The sequence below is a fragment of the Mastomys coucha genome, unplaced genomic scaffold, assembly GCF_008632895.1.
Source record: "Mastomys coucha isolate ucsf_1 unplaced genomic scaffold, UCSF_Mcou_1 pScaffold14, whole genome shotgun sequence".
In the NCBI taxonomy this organism is placed as follows: Eukaryota; Metazoa; Chordata; class Mammalia; order Rodentia; family Muridae; genus Mastomys; species Mastomys coucha.
The window spans coordinates 72,598,834-72,617,643 of record NW_022196896.1 but is presented as its reverse complement, the minus strand read 5'-3'; the positions used below and the strand labels follow the sequence as shown (position 1 = coordinate 72,617,643).

Genomic DNA, 18,810 nt, shown 5'->3' with positions numbered 1-18,810 from the left:
TTAGTTTCCATAATGGCTCTGAGGACAGGATGATTAACATTCCTATTAATTAAGATGCATATAATTAAGAAGCAATTTTGTAAAATTATATGCTTGTCAGAGGTTCTCATTAGATAGTGGAAACCATGGAACAAATACAGAAACAACTATGGAGTTTCCAACACTTCAATATGGGGTAGGGTGGAGAAAGTGTAAGGAAATAATATTATTAGTTTCTGCTTCTGGGAATTTATCATAGTGAATAATGAATCCCATTTTTTTAAATGATGGGCTTCAATTTTCTTCTGCTACTATTAATTTTTCTTTTCTAGACAAATTTTAAATCAATGATTCATCCCATTCATAGGGACTCACACTAAATTGGGCATGGTCATTCATGTCAATGTTATTTGAGGCTGTATTTTTAATAAGGCTCTGTAATTTTCACTGTGCCTTGTCCTCAGAGGACTGATAGTAAAGACACTGACCACTTTATCAAATCTATGGAGTGCTGGCAAATGGAAGCAGGGCCTCACACCGGCTAGGAAAGCATGCCACTAACTGAGCCACATTACTTATCCTTCTAAGTTATTTTAAAAAGGAAAACAAGACTGGATTTTACTTTCCTATCAGTCAGCATTAGGAAAATATCAATAGTCGTAAATATTTCTAGTAATTGAACAACTTTTGTATACTTGGATCAAAATAGTAAATGTGAGTCTTATTGTAAACTTATCTCCAGTAATATTATTAGCTAAAGTGATTTTTATGGCTTACAGACAGTCTTTGTCAGAATAAGGTAATTCAATGGTGTTTAGTAGCTCACAAATCTGGTTGACAGTTTATGATATTTTTTAAAAAAATGAAGAAAAATAACTTAGCTTTCAGATCTGATTATTAGCAAACCATGTTAGGGTGGATTATTGAACTAGAAAAATTTATTTTTCACCTAATGACATACATAATGACACACAAAGGACAAGAGAACATCTAATTTAAAATGGTGTTTCAAAAAATTAAAACATAAAATATAACTAAGATTTTATTATAAATATTTCCACTATAAACAAATATATTAGGTGGAATAGATTAGCTAGAACTAAGGATGCATGTGTGTTTTGACAATAAACCCTTTTTATAGAGAATTAGTGTAAGTTGAGTAAGTCTAGAATTTTATTAACATAGCAGGCTTTAACCAGTTAAGAGAACTGTAATCTATAGTCTAGTAGATTAGGCCTCTACCTAAATTAGAAAGAAACTGAAATGCTGGAGTTTTGCTTTATTGTTTTGAGGTAGGGTCACACTGCATAGCCCTCTGTCTCCTGGGAGGTTTTCAAACATCTTATCCCAGGCTTAGCTTGTTTTGTCATTTCCTTTAGAGCTCTACAATAGCAACAGTCACAGACCCATATTCATCAGCTGCTCTCAGTACACTTCTATGGTGGCTTATTTCTTCCAGGCATCTGTCAGTTATACAGCATGGACTGACTTTATTTAAGCATCTTAAATATCCATTACACTTAAGACTTTTAAGGTGAAGTCATATTTGGTATCTGCAGCAACTCTAATATGTAGCCAAGCACTGTGCACACTACAGTTACGCCCCCACAAAATAAAGAAAAAACAGAATCTGTAACTCTATGACTTTGATTGAAACTATCTGTATATATTTATTTCCTCATAATTTGTCACTTATTTATTGTGGAAATTAATTTACAGGGCTAAATATAAGCAAGTTTTGGGGGAAGGATAATTCATTATTAAATACTAAAATGCCTTTAAAAATTATTAAACTCAAACATTTATGTAAATAGTCTTTTAAAACGGTGGAAAAGGCTGGGTTACTATTGTACAGAGATTATGTGATTTCAGTAGAAATATATTTTTAGATAGTCTACAATGGAATACAATGTTAAAAAAATGGCTGCAAAAACCCACCTAAAATGGAAGGTAGGAGGTATAGGTTTTCTTTTTTTCTTTCCATCTTTCATTTTAACTCATAAAAAGTAGTTCATAACTATTTCTTTAATGAGATAATACATTAGAAGTTGGTTCCTTATACAGTTGCATGAAATGTACCAATTTAATGTTGTGCTTTTCTACCCTGTAAAACATTTTTTTGTATGGTCCTCTAATGTTGTTTTAATAGCAAATGATATTCTCTTGAATTGTTTTAGTATACTTGACTAGTCTCCATCTCTTGAATTTGCTTTTCTACTCTTTTCTCATAATTCTGTTTCTCTCTTCCCGCGTTTGATAGATTTCATTTAAGATAGATTATCAGACTGATAATTGCTATGTCAAAGAATATAGACACTCAGTATATGCTGCCAACTATTCTTTAAGAGCTGTTGCCAAATCTTCAATAACATCCATTGTAAGCCACGTTCCTGGGACAATGATAGTGGTACCTATCATTGTCATTGTCATTATTGCCTTTTTACTGGAGTGGGTGCATAGCAATACATAATGAATGTCTCATAGATGCTTAAAAATCCTTATTGATCAGGTACAAAAAATTTTGTTTAATGTATATGATTCATCAAATTTATTACTCATTTTTGATAACTTTATGGAATACATGTAAGAGGTACTTCATACTCATGTAAGAAGTATCCACTAAAATAATGCTTCATCTTATGTCCACCAGAAAGCCTTCTTTGTAATTGTGGATTTTCCTATTGCTCTTTGTGTTTCTCAGAGGACTTGGTTGAGTATTTTGAGGTTTCTGTTACATGCAGAAAGAGTCATATATTTTTATGTTCAATTCTTTTTAATATCTAAAACTTGATTGACTCTCAATTAACACTTTTCATGCTGACTTCTAGTTTGCCTACTATTAAACATTTCCAAGCCTGAAAAACAAAATATTTTTGGGGAAAAAGTGTCCACCCATAGGAATATGTGAAGAACCATGTTGAAGAGATAGAATAATTATTTCTTTGAGATAGTACATCTTCCTTTGCCAGAATTGCAGTGGCTTACTGAACTACATCATGCTGCTTTGTCAGTCAGCCCATTTTGTGAATTGCTCAGAAAAGCATTAATATGTTTCTTTTCTTTTTATCTTTTTTTCCTAAACATGCTTTCTTCAACACTTTCGGCATCCCTGACTCTTTGGATGTCCTTACTCCTTCTCTAATGTCTTCCTCCGCCACATGTGGTGAGGCCTCCTTGTCAGGACCTCAAATGGCAGGATTTCATCCCTTTGTTCTTCCCATTCTTCTCCGAAAGGCAGCTACTGATATTTATAGTTTGCCTTCCATATAAGTTCAACAATTAACTTCCAATAAATGTCCTTGAGGTTAAACATGTGCACTTTTTACAGTGTGATGTAGCTCTAGGAGAAACACACTTTTGCTTTATGATCATATCACAGATTTAGATATCAAGGAAAGATTATAAATTGGCACAAAACCATAACAATGCCAATATTTATTATGAATTTTAATTATGAATTACTTCAGAGAATTCCAACTAAGTTGATTTCCATGTTCAAGGCATGAATGAAAGAATATTAAGTTAATTACTATGACACATATTGTAAAAGAATGTTGTATCTTAAAATAAAAATTATTTTACAAATACCATCTTTAATATTCTCAATCATATAAACAAAATTATCTGCAAATAACAAGTTGTAAAAGCATAGGAAAATGTAACAATGGTGCATTTGTGCAATGGTATAAATTTCAAAACCAATGTGGTTACCACATGAAGTTCCTTCTTGTCTGGAGAATTCTGACTTGCACTGATAAGCATATTTTTCAGATGAGATGTCCTGTATATTTTGCACAATTATAAATAAGTCTTATGATACTTTGTAGACACCATGGGAACTTGCTTTTAAAAACTTTAAAATATAAATGATATAAAAAATAACCTAGCTACTTTGGGTAAATTTCAACATTTTATTTTGTATCAGAAAATAAAATTACTGGGCATCTATCATCTACCTGATGGGAGATATAGATATGAAATAAACAAGTATTTATTCTCAAAAAGACCATGTGGTAAAGACATAGAAATAAAGTACTTAATCAAAATATTAGTAATTTTCTATTTTGAGAACAAGGAAAAAATAGAATCTAAATGAGCTGAGTTCTCTTTTCATAGAATCTAAATGAGCTGAGATCTATTTTCATCTTCATCCGACAGTGTTGCTGAGGTTGGATGCTTTTCTACTGACACCATTAATGGCTACAATGTGTGCTCCATCTTAGGTTTTATAACAGAACTCAGACTTGGTTATGAATAAAGTTAGCTTGTGCTTGTAAGCATGACAAAGAGTTTTCCTTAAGATGTTGGATGATTAAGAAATTGGGACATGACTCAGAATTTCCTAAATGCCCTTACTTGCTAAGAACGTCAGATTTTCATTCACAGCACACACGCACTCATACATGCACACACACTCGGAAGGAGATTCAACAGCACTATTTATGTTATATGAAGTGTTCTGAATAAAAAGTTTCAAAAACAAATTTTCAAAGAATTGGAAAAATTTTAAAAAGACAAATAGCATTTATTCCTTAGATTAAAATACTCGTCTTCACTAAATTCATCATATTCCAGAAAAACTAATTTGCTCACTCTTCCTCTCTGGACCATGAGATGTTACTCAATAACTTTTAGATTAAAATTTAAAATAAACTGAATGATTTTGAGATTCACGCAAACAAATAAAAGTGGCCATGATGCTCTAATAAGAGAAATTTGCATGTAAGTATTTGCGAATGAACATAAGATTTAGTTAGGATGAATGCCAAAGCCTGTTCTCATGACAGGATGAATCTATTAGTGCAGTTAAATGTTTGCAGGCCTTACTCATTTCCAAATACTTCATTAGTGAAGGGAAACAAGACAAGCCATGGCTTATAAAAGAGAACAAACCTCCCTAAAACATCTGGCATACTTACACACTTTTCGCTGTCAAATACAAAACACAGATGTTTATTTGACTCGGAATCTTTGCATATGAAAGTGAATATCCTCTTGTCGGTTTTATCATCTGCACAAAATGATATTCTGTGAAGCTGGCAGTTGTGTTGGACTTCCTGGGAACATGAATGAAAATATAGTTTATGGTATTTTTTTTTCACATTCTAAAATGTCTGTTCTGTTAATAAAATATCTTACAGTTCTGAAAGTATAGTATACATGTGTCAAACCTTGCTCTTATCATTGCACATTCCCCAAATTTAAACAAATACAAAAAGGATGTAGAACTCCTGACTCACTGTAAGAGCACACACACCAACACATGTTGGATGCAAGAGGATCAGGGCTTCACTGGGTTTCTGAGCTACAAAGAATGCTAAAAAGAACAAACAAAGAAACAAACAAACAAAAACACATTCTTTAAAACTTAACCATTTACCTAAGAGAATATTTGGTTGGAAAGGATTAAAAGTTGTTTTCAAAGTTAATAGAAAAAGACCAAATTCTGTCAAATTCTTTGCATTTTATGATTCTGACAATAACAAACACTGTAGTCTAAAACAGAACCACCTATGCACAAGTTCCCCAAGCCCCAGTAACAACCAGACATGGGTTTTCCATTAACTATCAGGTCTTTTTGTTTCATTCACCTCTGAGCCCTTTCTATTTAGGCATCTCATCCTTGCAACTTTGGTAGCATAGGGTTGATAACACAGCTGCCTGGAGATGATTAAATGGGGGCTTCCAATAGGCATAGAAATAAACAGTCAGGTACAATTGCAGCCCACATGCAAATATGTGCACGCACGCGTGTGCACAAACACACACACAGACACACACACACACACACACACACACACACACATGCATCCCTGTATAAACCCACACAGTACTGAATTATGAAACTTAGCACTATCATCACTATTGTCTGCTTATTGACATAGTGTTTTGAAACACATTGGAGTTGAAAAATTCTTATGTTTCATTTAATCATGAATTGATGAAAAAATATAATAGTCATTCTGCTTTCTATTCTAGCAATTTGCATCCTCTATTTTAAGGTGCATTATAACATAGTATATCAGCCAGAAACCCTAGTCACCCACAATATTTAGTGTGTATTGTAAAAGATTATAGATGGAAGTAATTATGGTTTCATCCAAAGCTGAATAGGTGAATGTCTTTCCAATGTTAAACACAGAGTATCACCTATAAACATTTTCTTCTACTTACTGCATTTGAATCAGGAACTCAAAAGACTATCATTAAATTACTAACAATGGTGCCATGGATTCTCATCCTTTTTCTCTTACATGCATGCATGTTTTGATTTAATTGAGCGTTCTTATTTCTACATTGTTCATCAGACTGCAAATGAGAACTTAAATGTCATAAGTAATAAATGCTAAGCTAATCTACAGCAATCCATTATCCCCTGAGGGAACAGTTATTTAATGACCTTCACTATTAAATGAGAACGATACTGAATGACTAATGTGTTTTGACATTCATGACCTATGTAGTTCTACAGGAGAGATGAGTAGTACTAAAAAGAGTACTATGTAGGCTTTTTAAGACTAGTGAATGCTAATTGTAAAGAATAATTGGCTTCACTGTGATATTTCATACACGCATGCAACCTATTCTAACTGTATCTAGCCCATTGCCCATCTTAAATTCTACTACCTCACCTTTTCTCTTCTCTAAAAGTCTCCCTTCTACTTTCATATTCTTCATTTTTTCAATAGGCTATTGATGAGGGCATCATCTCTTTTTTGCCCTTATTGTTATTAACTATCAAATCTTTTGGTTTCATTCACCTCTGAGCCCTCTGAATCCTTTCTATTTAGGAATCTAATCCTTGCAACTTTGGTAGCATAGGGTTGATAACGCAACCGCCTGGAGATGACTGAATGAGGGCTTCTAATAGGTATAAAAATACCTAAATTCTATGTATGTCTCAGATTCTTTCTCCTATTTATCTTGATAATTTTCACATTGACACTTTTTTTTGTTTTAATACAAGTAGTCAATCAAATAACAGCCCTGAGCCATGCTGGAGTTTCTACATAGGATAGGTAGTATAGGATAGGTAGTATATATCATTAGTAAGTATGCAATCATGTTTATAATACATAAGAAAGAACTATCATTATATAGTTCAGAAAATGACTTATTAGTCCTTTTTACTTATAGAATAAATTACATTAAAACATGAAAAACATATACTTTTGATATCCACTGGTAGATAAGGCCATCTTTTATTCATCTAACAACCAGTATAGTCACAGAAGGTAATGGTTGTCCTCAGTTTGGGATTATCCTAATATTTGTTTGTGTTGGTGTGATGGTTCATGTTAATTGTCACCTTCAGGTAACCACAGAGTCACCCTAGGAAACCAGCCTCTGTGTGTACCAGTAGGGACTATATTGATTACATTAACTGATGAGGGAAGACTCATGTTAGTTGTGGGTTGGACCATTCTTTGGGCAGGATGTTCTAGAATGACTAAAGTAGAGTAGGCAGTTGAACAGTAACATGCGTTCATCATTGTCTTCTGACTGAGGATATAATGTCATCATACGTTTCAAGACCCTAACTGCTGCCTTGCTTTCCCCACCATTATGGACAGTAACAGGAATTGTGAGCTAAAGCTCTCCCTTATTGTGCTTTTGTTGTAGTATTTTACCACAGCAAGACAAAAATAAATTAAGGCTGTTAGCAGAGTCATCTTCACACGAAAGAATACTAGACAGTTGAATGTAGCCGTCATATGGTTAATCTGCTCTAGTCTCCCTAGCGGCAGAGGCATAAATTCCTAGCTGCCCGCCTCAGTTCTCTGGATTCTTGAATGAAACACACACACACACACACACACACACACACACACACACACATACACAGCCTTATATTTAATATGCCTAAATCAGCTAAGTGGCTGGGCCACTCCCAAACTTCCATGTTGGTAATGCCTCCCTTCCAATACGCCTGAATCATTACTCACTAAAATCTGTATTTCATCTTTGCTACCCTGGACTCAATGGGGGTGTGTGCTGGGGCTGCTCATCCCCCCGCTCTTAGCCTCTCTCTTCGGCAGTGCTCAATCCTGCAGCTGAGGAGTAGAACTTCTTTCTCTTGTGATCTGTTTTTTGTTTGTTTTACTTTGATTTTTGTTTAAGATACTGGGGATTGAATTCAGAGCCTCTTGTATGTTAAGCTACTTTTTTTTTCTTTTTTACTTTTTAAATAGAGTTATTCCACCTTGTGATAAAGTTCCTGGATATAAGGACTAATTTTGTGAAATGTAATAAAGAGATTAGGGGACAACAACAACATAGAGTGAAGAAATACACATATTTTATAATCCATACCTTTTTATTACAGCTGAAATAAAAAATATCAATATATATTTTCCTCTGTGACTCCTGTTTATGAACCACTCACTCTCCATTTGGAGAACAATCAAGAGCAATGAGAAAAACATAGGTGCTAACTTTGACAGAGATTGCATTTATTTCAATTTTACCCACCCAAATGAAAAAGAAACATACTTTGTATAAAGAAAGACCATTTTAGATTAACAATGTATTTTCAAACCTACCTCTTACAAGTATAATGATCCATAAATAATGTAAGTGACTCATGTTTAGTTGACCTTTTGTCATATATTCCAATCTAAATTAAGTGATTGTTATTATCAGATTCATTTATCTCTCTTAGGGTAGTGGTTTCTAAATCCATGTGTTAGAGTTTAATGTAGTAGATATTTCCACCCTCTTCTCGCCTCTTCTCTCTTCTCTTTCTCACACATACCACATAACTCAGAGGCACAAAATGAACAGACATCAACCTTGTGACAGTGTCCCGGGGACACTGATGCTTAAGAGAGCCTGTGACTCCCTACTTTGAATGTCTTTTACTTTTTCAGTAGAATACAAAGATGATAGTTTCTACATGGACACTCACTCAAGTCTTCCTGTATGTGCATATGGCTAAATCTTCCTATATGCACATACAGTCAAGTCTCCCTTTTTGTGCATACATTCAAGTCTTCCAGTATGTTCATATAGCCAAAGTTGGCATGTTCCTATGAAGCATAGATGTGAATGCTAGTTGTTCTAGTGTCAGAAACAATAAATTGGATTATGTACTGGCTAGTTTTGTGTGTCAACTTGACACAGGCTGGAGTTATCACAGAAGGGAGTTTCAGTTGGGGAAGTGCCTCCATGAGGTCCTGCTGTGGGGGCATTTTATCAATTAGTGATCAAGGGGGTAGGGCCCCTTGTGGGTGGTACCATCCCTGGGCTAGAGGTCTTGGGCTCTATAAGAGAGCAGGCTGAGCAAGCCAAGAGAAGCAAGCCAGTAAGAAACATCTCTTCATGGCTTCTGCATCAGCTCCTGCTTCCTGACCTGCCTGAGTTCCAGTCCTGACTCCCTCTGGTGATCAACAGCCATGTGGAAGTGTAAGCTCAATAAACCCTTTCCTCCCCAACTTGCTTCTTGGTCATGATGTTTGTGCAGGAATAGAAACCCTGACTAAGAAAGATTATAAGGTGATAACAGAGATTTTAAAATATCAAGATTGTTTTATCGATTGGAGAGGAAAATGCATGAATATCCTTTTTTCCCCAGGAGATTTATAAAACTTACTTTTGAAGAGAGCATACAATAAGTTCTTTATAAGAATGTCTGTTTGACATATGAGCTGAAGGTCTGGGACAAGGATGAACACTGATGTCAGTGATGATCTGAGTAAGGCTGTCTAGAAGGATCAAAAGTTAATTCACCAATGTTGTTCCATCAAACTCTGTTGTACTGACATTTTACTAATGGAGTTTACTTGTGAAGAGCATCGAATTTTGACAGTAACAGCTTAGGAAAGAGAATGACAGACTGACAGGCTAGCAATGAGGGGTCTTCAGTGGCAGAAAACAGGGTTATTCAATAACAAGAATAACAAAAGAAAAACATCTCCCAGACTCCTGTCCATCCTGCCTTTACTCTATTTTGTTCTGTAATAAAACTGATTTAAAGTCTATTTTGATTTTTTTATTGGACAATAATCAACTATTACTAAGCTTCCTTTCTTCCCTCTTTCCTTTTACTTTGTTATTGTTGTTGTTATTGTATTTCTATTCTCATATTTACAAGTTAAATGAAACATGTCTCTACATTCCCGGGTGAAAAAATCAAAAGCCATTGAAATAGCTCAGACCAACTGACAGACTTTGCTTACTGGCATAGTAAGGGAGCCCTCACCAAGTGGTTAAAAACAAAATAGAGGAATAGAAGGTATGATACCTAAAGTACTTGTTAGAATCTTTTTGAAAATTTTTCAATATTATTCATCTATAGAAGTTCTCTCTTGTGAAAGGCAGATTGAAATCATGCAGCACATAAACAGGTTCAATAAAAAGTTACAATGTACAACTAACGTTTTCTCATCTCCTGCTGATGACACTGACTCACATGCACTCTTCCTCAGTCTTACACATGGACAGATCCATCACACATATTAGTGGTGATTGACAAAAATGTGTATTAAGTTTTTATATGTTGGACATTTCTAAGGATATATCATTCTTATTCAACTGAGAAGAATAAAGAAATTATCTGTACATACACTATTTAATCATACTTGTATTTCCGAAATATTTAAGTACATAATATTAAAGTATTTAGATCATCCTAAGAATTCACTGATAGGAAATAGGAAGATTGCAAGATACTGGTTAGACATATGTTATAGCAGTGCTCTGAGTTTACGACTTTCTTGTCCTTTTTGTGCCTGTCATTTGCCTAATGGATTTTTCTCAGCCGAGGCACCTGTTTAGGAAATGATCCTCACTTTCATACCTTCTATATAAGCAAGTATTTCATGATATACTGGAATCCTGCTTCCACTCTCCAATCACTTCTCTTCTTTGATTTTGGCTCCTTGGCAACAGTCATACTGCAACAGCTATGATTGAAGCCTTCAGGTCTTTATTTGTTGTTCAATTGAGGGGGTGAAATAGAAAAACACTACAAGGTGTGATAAAAAGTCGTAAACTTATGCCTTGAATTTGAGAAGGAGATCATTGTTCCTTAACATTGAATCTAGGAAGAGGAACCACATGTTCATTCATGCTAAGATTCCTCAACTATTTACAAATACATGCAAAGATTAGGATTATGAGGCTGGAGAGATGTATGGTAACATAGGTAAGTCACTCAGTGCTCTTCCGGAAGACCCAAGTCTGATTTTCAGCCACGGCACAGCAGCTCACAAACATCTGAAACTCTAGTTTCAGGGATCCAAAGATATCTTCTGGCCTCTATCAGCACCATACATGCAGTTGGTGCCACAGACACGCGTGTAGGCCAAATACCCACTCACATAAAATAAAATAAATGATGAGAAATAAATTTAGGCAATGTGGGGCCTCAGACTTCATTTTTGCAATTTTGTCAAGTAATTGTAACGTAACTATTTCAAGTACTACCCTTACTTCTGCCTGAGGCGCTAATTCCCAGTGAGGTGAACTATGATTGTATTGCAAATGTTTAATGAAACAAGAGGGAGCTCATGAAGTTGAGCTTATTTTATTTCTTACCTAACAAACTGCACGCTAAGAGTATATACACAGACCAACAATACGTTTAAGAAACAGTGCAACTTCAGCCAATTCCATATGGCTATGTTCCAGGAATACTAGCTCCTCACAGCATATCCAAATAAAGCATGCATCTAGCCATAGCCAATTAGAGAATCTCTTTACCATGTTTACATTTGGCCTTTAAGCCTCATTGCTCACAATGGTGAATTATTGTGAGTACTATCTGACTCATGACTTATTTGGTTAGAAAATATACAATATGATTCTGACCTTTCTACTTTCAAGAGAAATTCTAGGAGTGACAACAATTGAATGGAGAGAGTGATAGGGATATGGAGGAAACAAAGGAGTTCTGAGGGAAAATCAACTAAAACTACAGTGTATAAATATGCCACGAGGAAGCCTGGCAATTGGTGAAATAAGTTAAAAGTGAAATGTAGAAATAATGAGTAAGTGGAAGAACCATGCGAATGCAGATAAAGCTGCTCCCAGAAGTAAGATTATTAAATGAAAATCCCTGTATCAGAGATAGGGTACCTCTCTGTGAGTTGTTGGTCAAGGATTCCCAAATAATCAGATGATTGACACTGTTGTTTGTTGTCCCAAAGAACTAGATGGTAAGACCCTACAGCTGAAGATGCTTCACTCTCAGGATATGAAAAAATCAATCTGAACATTGGTTGGGAGCTTCAATCCTACTGGCTTGTTCTCATAGTGCCAGCAGGTGCTATGCAGGCTGCTAAGGCAGAATTGTCATGCAGCCTTTCCCAGTGCAACCTCTGCAAGCTGTAGTATCAACTGGACAGGCAAGATAAGTCCACAGGTACAATTGCACCAAGTCTATATTATAGAGAAAATCAGACATTTTCTGATTGGATTTGGAATATATACAACAGCAGGCAATTCCTTTCTAGTGTTGTAAACCTGGTCAAAGCCCATAGCTGTAGAAGTCATAAGTCCTAACAAGGAAATTACTGCTGCTGTTTGCTAAATGGACACGTGTCATTAAATTACCTCCTAAATAGCTATGTTTTGCTTATAGATTAGTGCTGTCAGTTTGAGCCACAAAAGCTTCTTTTTTTTTCCGCAGTGCAGTGGTAGCTATATGGACTTATATAGCTATATGATACTATATAACACTGTTTTCACTTCTATAGTAAAATTATGAGGAACAGTAACTGTTGAGTGCTCATTTGTAATTATACACTTATATTTTTCCCTTGAGGACTCAGGGAGCCTTACAGAAGATGGAGCAAAAAGGATGTAGGAATTCTGCAGGAAGGGGTAGAGAACTGTGGGATACTGAGGCTCTGGGTGACATGCCTTTTGCAGGCTGAACTCCAAGCAGCCGTGAATACCTGCACAAGATTGGTCCTAACCCAAATCTTGTGAGCAGTGGAGAGTCTATGGTGAAGGGAAAGATCATATCTTCAGGTGGACAACAAATGATAAAGTGAATATCCTTCCATCCAGTTTCTGTAAGTAATAATATTAACATATTTCAGGAAAAAGAAAGATGGAAGTAGAAGGAGGTCTGATTAGGCAAAGGAAGGGACCATTGGGAGTAAGAAGGAACCAAGAAAAAAAATTGGAGTAACTACAACCAAAATACACTGTATACATGTATGACAATGTTATAATGAAACCCATTATTGTATATAATTAATATGTATTAATATGTAATTATATAGAAACATAGACTGTTAATATTTATATGTGATATGTATTATTTATATATAAATTATTTTATATGTAATATAAAATATAATTATATAAATATATATTTTATATAATTAATATATAAAAGTATTTGTCTTAAGGTTTGATTTTATTTGGAGAGAAGGCAATTATATAGCTAATTCAGTTTAAATAAAGGCATTGTGTGATTCTAAGTTAAATCTCATGCCCTTATTAAAAACAAAACAAACAAGGAAAACCTAGACAGGCAAAGAATATGAAGTGCAGTATACATGGTAAGATATATCAGCCAACCATCTGAGATAAGAGAGAGGCCACAGAAAGAATTGAGCTTGTGGATACGTGGATATTGATGCTGGGATTCTAGGCTCACAACTTCGAAGGAAGTGAATTACTATTGTTTAAGTTACCCAGCCTTCGTCATTTCGTTATATCAGCTATAGAAAATGACACTTTAATACATTGCACGACTTTTGTCTTCTTTCATGCCCAGCAAATCATAACATATACATCTTTCACATAAAGTGAATAGAAATCTCAAGGTTGTTAGAAGGAGGGAGCTGGAGGGAGGAGGGAATGGGGAGAGGAGCAAGTCGGAGACCATACGTAGGGAGAGCAAGGGAGAGAGAAGGGAGATCAACTGGGGGGGGGCAATCTCTAGGACAAACCAGAGATCTTGGATGGGGAGGGGCCCAAGAGGGTATTTGGGGGTCTCTCTAGCCGAGATTACTTGTAGTGGAGGATATGGATCCTGAAGTGGTCACTTCCTGTAGCCAGGCAGGAACCCCAGTGGGAGGATAATGGCAACAACCCATCCACAAAGCCTTAGACCCAAAATGTGTCCTGCCTACAAGATGTGCAAGATTAAAGATAGAACAGAAACTGAGGGGATAGCCAACCAATGTCTGTCCCAAATTGAGACCCAGGCCATAGGCAAGAACCAGTCTCTGACACTATTAATGATACTCCATTGTTCTTGTAGACAGGAGCCTTGCAGAACTGTCCTCTGAGGGGCTCCACCCAGCAGCCAAAGGAAAGATTGCAGAGACTCACACCCGAACATTAGATGAAGCTTCGGGAGTCTTACAGAAGAGTTGGGAGAAAGATTGAGGGACCTGAAGAGGACAGGGACTCCACAGGAAGACCAACAGAGTCAACTAATATGAACTCTTAGGGGCTCCAAGAGACGGAATCACCAACCAAAGACTGAGCACAGGTTAGACCTAGGCCCCTGCCCACATGTGTCAGATAAGCAGCTTGGTCTTCATGCAGGTTCCCCAACATCTGGAGCAAGGATTGTCCCTGAGCATGCTACTTAGCTGCCTGTGGATCCACACTGCTAAATGGACAGCCTTGTTTGCCCTTAGTGGGATAGGATATGCCTAGTCCCAGCAGGTGGCACCAGGAAGGGGTATAACACCCAGAAAGGGGCTTCTCCTTCTCAAAAGAAAAGGATAAGGCGGAAAAGGGGAAGGACTTGTGTGAGGAGGTACCGGGAAGAGAGGAAGGGCTGATATTGGGTCGTAAATTGAATAAATAAGTAAATTTAATAATAACAAAAAGAAATTTCTAAATATGGGTGCTAGTGCTACTGAATATACTTTATATGTTATTAGGTGTGGGACGCAGGCTGCAGAATAGATAAGTTCAAGATTCCAAAGGCTGTGTGTGCCCTTTCCCCAAATTCTTGCACATATTTAAATAAATCACCAAGAACCAACCATTTTAAGTTAGTAATAAAATTTAATGTCAGCGAGAACAGATGTAATTGTAACTGGTTCAAGAGTAAAACAACACGACTCTCAAAAACAAGCCTTACCTTTGTTTTGGGTTCGAGAATTTTTACTCCATAAATTGATATTTGCAATTCAACTTTAGGAATCTTCTGGCCTTCAGATTTTTTGATGTGTCTTGCAAACTACAAAAGACAAAGAAGCCCACAAAGTTATAGTTCCATTTCTGTGGTAAATTAACGTAAATGTAGATTTGAAGTTTGTGTTCATAACAGACATTCATTAATTCAGGCACTGCCCATTACAAAGCATTTCATAAAATAATTTTGCTCAGTAACCCTCTCCATTTGCTATCATAATTCAGATTCACTTTTAGAAACTTGTTTTTCATTTTTCCTTGGGTTTTTGTTCATTTGCTTGGCTTTTCTTTCTTCCTTTCTTTCTTTACTATTTTTTTGTGGGTGCTAGTAATTTTTTATTTTTTTATTGGATATTTTCTTTATTTACATTTCAAATGTTATCCCCTTTCCAGGTCCCTCTTCCCAAACTGCCTACCATATCCCTCCTCCTCCTGCCTCCATGAGGGTGTTCCCTTACCCACCAACCCATCCACACTCCTGCCTCCCCATCCTGGCATTCCCCTGTAATGGGGCATCAAGCCTTCACAGGACCAAGGGCCTCTCCATCCATTGATGCCCTACAAGGCCATCTTCTGCTAGATATGCCGCTGGAGCCATGGATCCCTCTATGTATATACTTTTTGGGTGGTGGTTTAGTCCCTAGGAGCTCTGGGGTATGGGATGTCTGGTTGGTTGATTTTGTTGTTCTTTCAATGGGGTTGCAAATCCCTTCAGCTCCTTCAATCCTTTCTCTAGCTCCTCCATTGTGGTCTCAGTGCTCAGTCCAATGGTTGGCTGTGAGCATCTGCCTCTGTATTTGTCAGGCTCTGGCAGAACCTCTCAGGGGACAGCTGTATCAGGCATCTGTCAGCAAGCATTTCTTGGCATCCACAATAATGTCTGGGTTTGGTGACTGTATATGGGATGGATCCCCAGGTGGGGCAGTCTCTGGATGGCCATTCCTTTACTCTCTGCTTCACACTTTGTCTCTGTATTTGTTCCCCCTTTCTAAGGAGGAAAAAAGCATCCACACTTTGATCTTCCTTCTTCTTGAACTTCATGTGGTCTGTGAATTGTATCTTGGGTATTCCAAGATTTTGAGCTAATATCCACTTATCAGTAACTGCATACCATGTGTGTTCTTTTGTGACTGGGTTACCTCACTCAGAATGATATTTTCTACTTCCATCCATTTGTCTAAGAATTTCATGAAGTTATTGTTTTTAATAGTTGAGTAGTACTCCATTGTGTAAATATACCACATTTTCTGCGTCCATTCCTCTGTTGAAGGACATCTTGGCTTTCTTCTTTAAGACAAGCTCTTTTGCATTTCATGCTAGCCTAGAAATCATTATATAACTCCAGGCTAGGCACAAATATATGACAATCCACTGTCTTAGCCCCTCAAGTTCTATGATTGCAGGTATGAGGCACCATGCCTTGCTGAAATTCAATGCTTTAAAAAAAAAAGATACATAACTTGATTTTTCATGCATTTCTTGAAATGAAATTTAAAAGGCTAAATGCATACCAGCAAGTAAGGAAAGCAATAGGTAGAGATTAATTCCTTCTGAGATAACTTTATTTTAATATATTCTCAGAATTTGCTGATTACCTACTGTTGAACACGCAATGTTGCCACAACCCAATACTTACCTAGTTATGTACTGTTGTATCAGGCAAACCAACAGAAATGACATAGATAAACATATATCTAAATCAAAGCTCAGAGCCTGGGCCATTTCCACAGGAGTCCAGCAGAAGTAACAACGTGGTCTAGAACTGCAACTAGAGCATTCTCCAGGAAGGCATAAGGGTTTCTCCTGCCTTCATAGCTGTGTTGTCCTGTCTTTCCCCTCATTTAGAGCACATATGTATGCACATTTGAGTTAGGATCTATGTAACTTTAAAAGGAAATTAGATAGGTTCTGCTTTCGGACAGAGGAAGTTCCTCCCTATGTCTCCCTAACATTACCAGAATTAGGGGGGGGGGGAAATTTAAGGATATGATTCTAAACTTTTAACATTAAAAATACATACAAATGTTTGCCTATGCGCATGATACAACATATATGTGCTCTTAGAATAAGTTTGTCCAGGGCAATATTTTGTAATCCCTTTTAGTTTAATTGTTGCTTACCTGGGTCCACGGTTTCACCTGGGTCCAATCTGCATGCAACCCCTCTACACGCCCTGTTTTCTTTTTAAGCTCCTTCCCTCCTGAATCCACAGTTCACTGGGTCAGGTTTCTGTCTGGCAACCCCTCTACACTCCCTGTTTTCTTTCTTTGTTCCTTTCCTCCATATGTCTTTTTAAGAGAAGAAAAAGAAGGAAACTTATAAAGTACTAGGATTTCTTGCCCCTGTCTCAAGGCTCCTTTAACTCATTTTCAGCATACGGAAAGTCCTCTGAACTTGATTCAAATGGATCAGATGTGAGGTCGGGCGCGACTCCAAGGCTCTTGTGTGTCCTATTTTTTTTTTTTGCATTGTGTAAGTCCCTCTAATTTAGGGCAGATGTGAGCATGCATGGTATGGTTGGTCTGAGGCAGAGTGTTCAAAGTCTTATTTCATGCCTTTGCAGTACCACAGAGAGGAATGTAATTAATGTCTACAGGAGTGCCTTGACGTGTCTGCCTTTGAGTTCTAGCTGGTGCCATTTGTTTTATTCCTGTTTGGGTGGCATCATTTTTCAGACTGCTCTTTTCTGCATGCCTATGAACATAATCTGCTTAGCTATACTTTTTTCTTTTGTCTATAGAAGGCTTAGAGTGAGCACATGACATCTAATGTGTGCCAAATATTTTTATGTCTTAAGAAGTGTGTTTTGTTTACATGCAACAAAAATTGTTTCAGCTCTTCCTCACAGAAAGCGTACCAATGTTCTTTTCAAATCACACTTTCTTTTTGCCTTAGCATAATTAAGCAACTGTGAGGTTTATTTCTCGAAGGCTTAACAAGACCATCAGCTGCTCTTCGTCTACAGAAGGCCACCTGAGAAAAGCCAACCTGTGCTGGTGGCTTCACCATAGTCTGTTTTCCACAAAAATAAAAGCACAGTGGCTTCCAAGGCCTTTTTACCATCTGGAAACAGCAATTCCCTGTGACCTCTGACAAGAATTGTGTAAGCCTGGATTGTATAAAAACACAGCTAATATTTGCTACAAGACAGCCAGTTTAAACTTATCCATTTAGAAAAAAAAAAAAGAATTGAAGAAATGAAGAAAGGAAAGAAAGCTGATGTTACACTGAGTGGGGTGCAGGGGACAGGAGCGGGGAGGGGCGGGGGGAGGAGGGAAGAAGGGAGGAAGAAGAGAGCAAACACCCCTGGAGAAAGGGGACAGGAGCGGGGAGGAGGGAGGAAGGGAGCAGGAAGAGAGAACACCCTGGAGAAAGGAGTGTTCCAAGAAAGGGAGGATGAGCAGACGAGAGAAGAATTAAACAGTGCCAAAGCAACCTTGAGTTTTCACCCAACGCAAACTCCATTTCCCCTAACACTCTTATGCACCAGCAGTCAGGAAACCGGATCACCACAAGCAGCCTGGAAGCTATCCTTGCACCCATGCACTCAGGACCTCTTCCTTTTACATCACATTTCTACATTAAAAAATGTTCTCCATTTGTGTTTCATATATATCAAGGCTACCATCAGTCTTGTGACATGATTGTCCAAAATGTGTGTTTCAAAAATCTTTTATCTACTATTAGACTCTCTCAATTTATATATCTTCAATAGTTTGA

General features: G+C 36.9%; 1 protein-coding gene across 2 annotated transcripts in view; it reads right to left on the bottom strand.

The window, feature by feature from the left end:
* Gulp1 (GULP PTB domain containing engulfment adaptor 1) overlaps nucleotides 1-18,810 on the bottom strand; it is a 256,656-nt gene that overhangs the window by 32,200 nt on the left and 205,646 nt on the right. For both annotated transcript variants that reach the window (XM_031367384.1, XM_031367385.1), the window contains 2 exons: nucleotides 15,038-15,136; nucleotides 4,899-5,036 (listed from right to left, as the gene is read on the bottom strand). In XM_031367384.1, coding sequence (XP_031223244.1) covers nucleotides 4,899-5,036; nucleotides 15,038-15,136 — 237 coding nt within the window. The remainder of the gene's footprint in view (nucleotides 1-4,898; nucleotides 5,037-15,037; nucleotides 15,137-18,810) is intronic.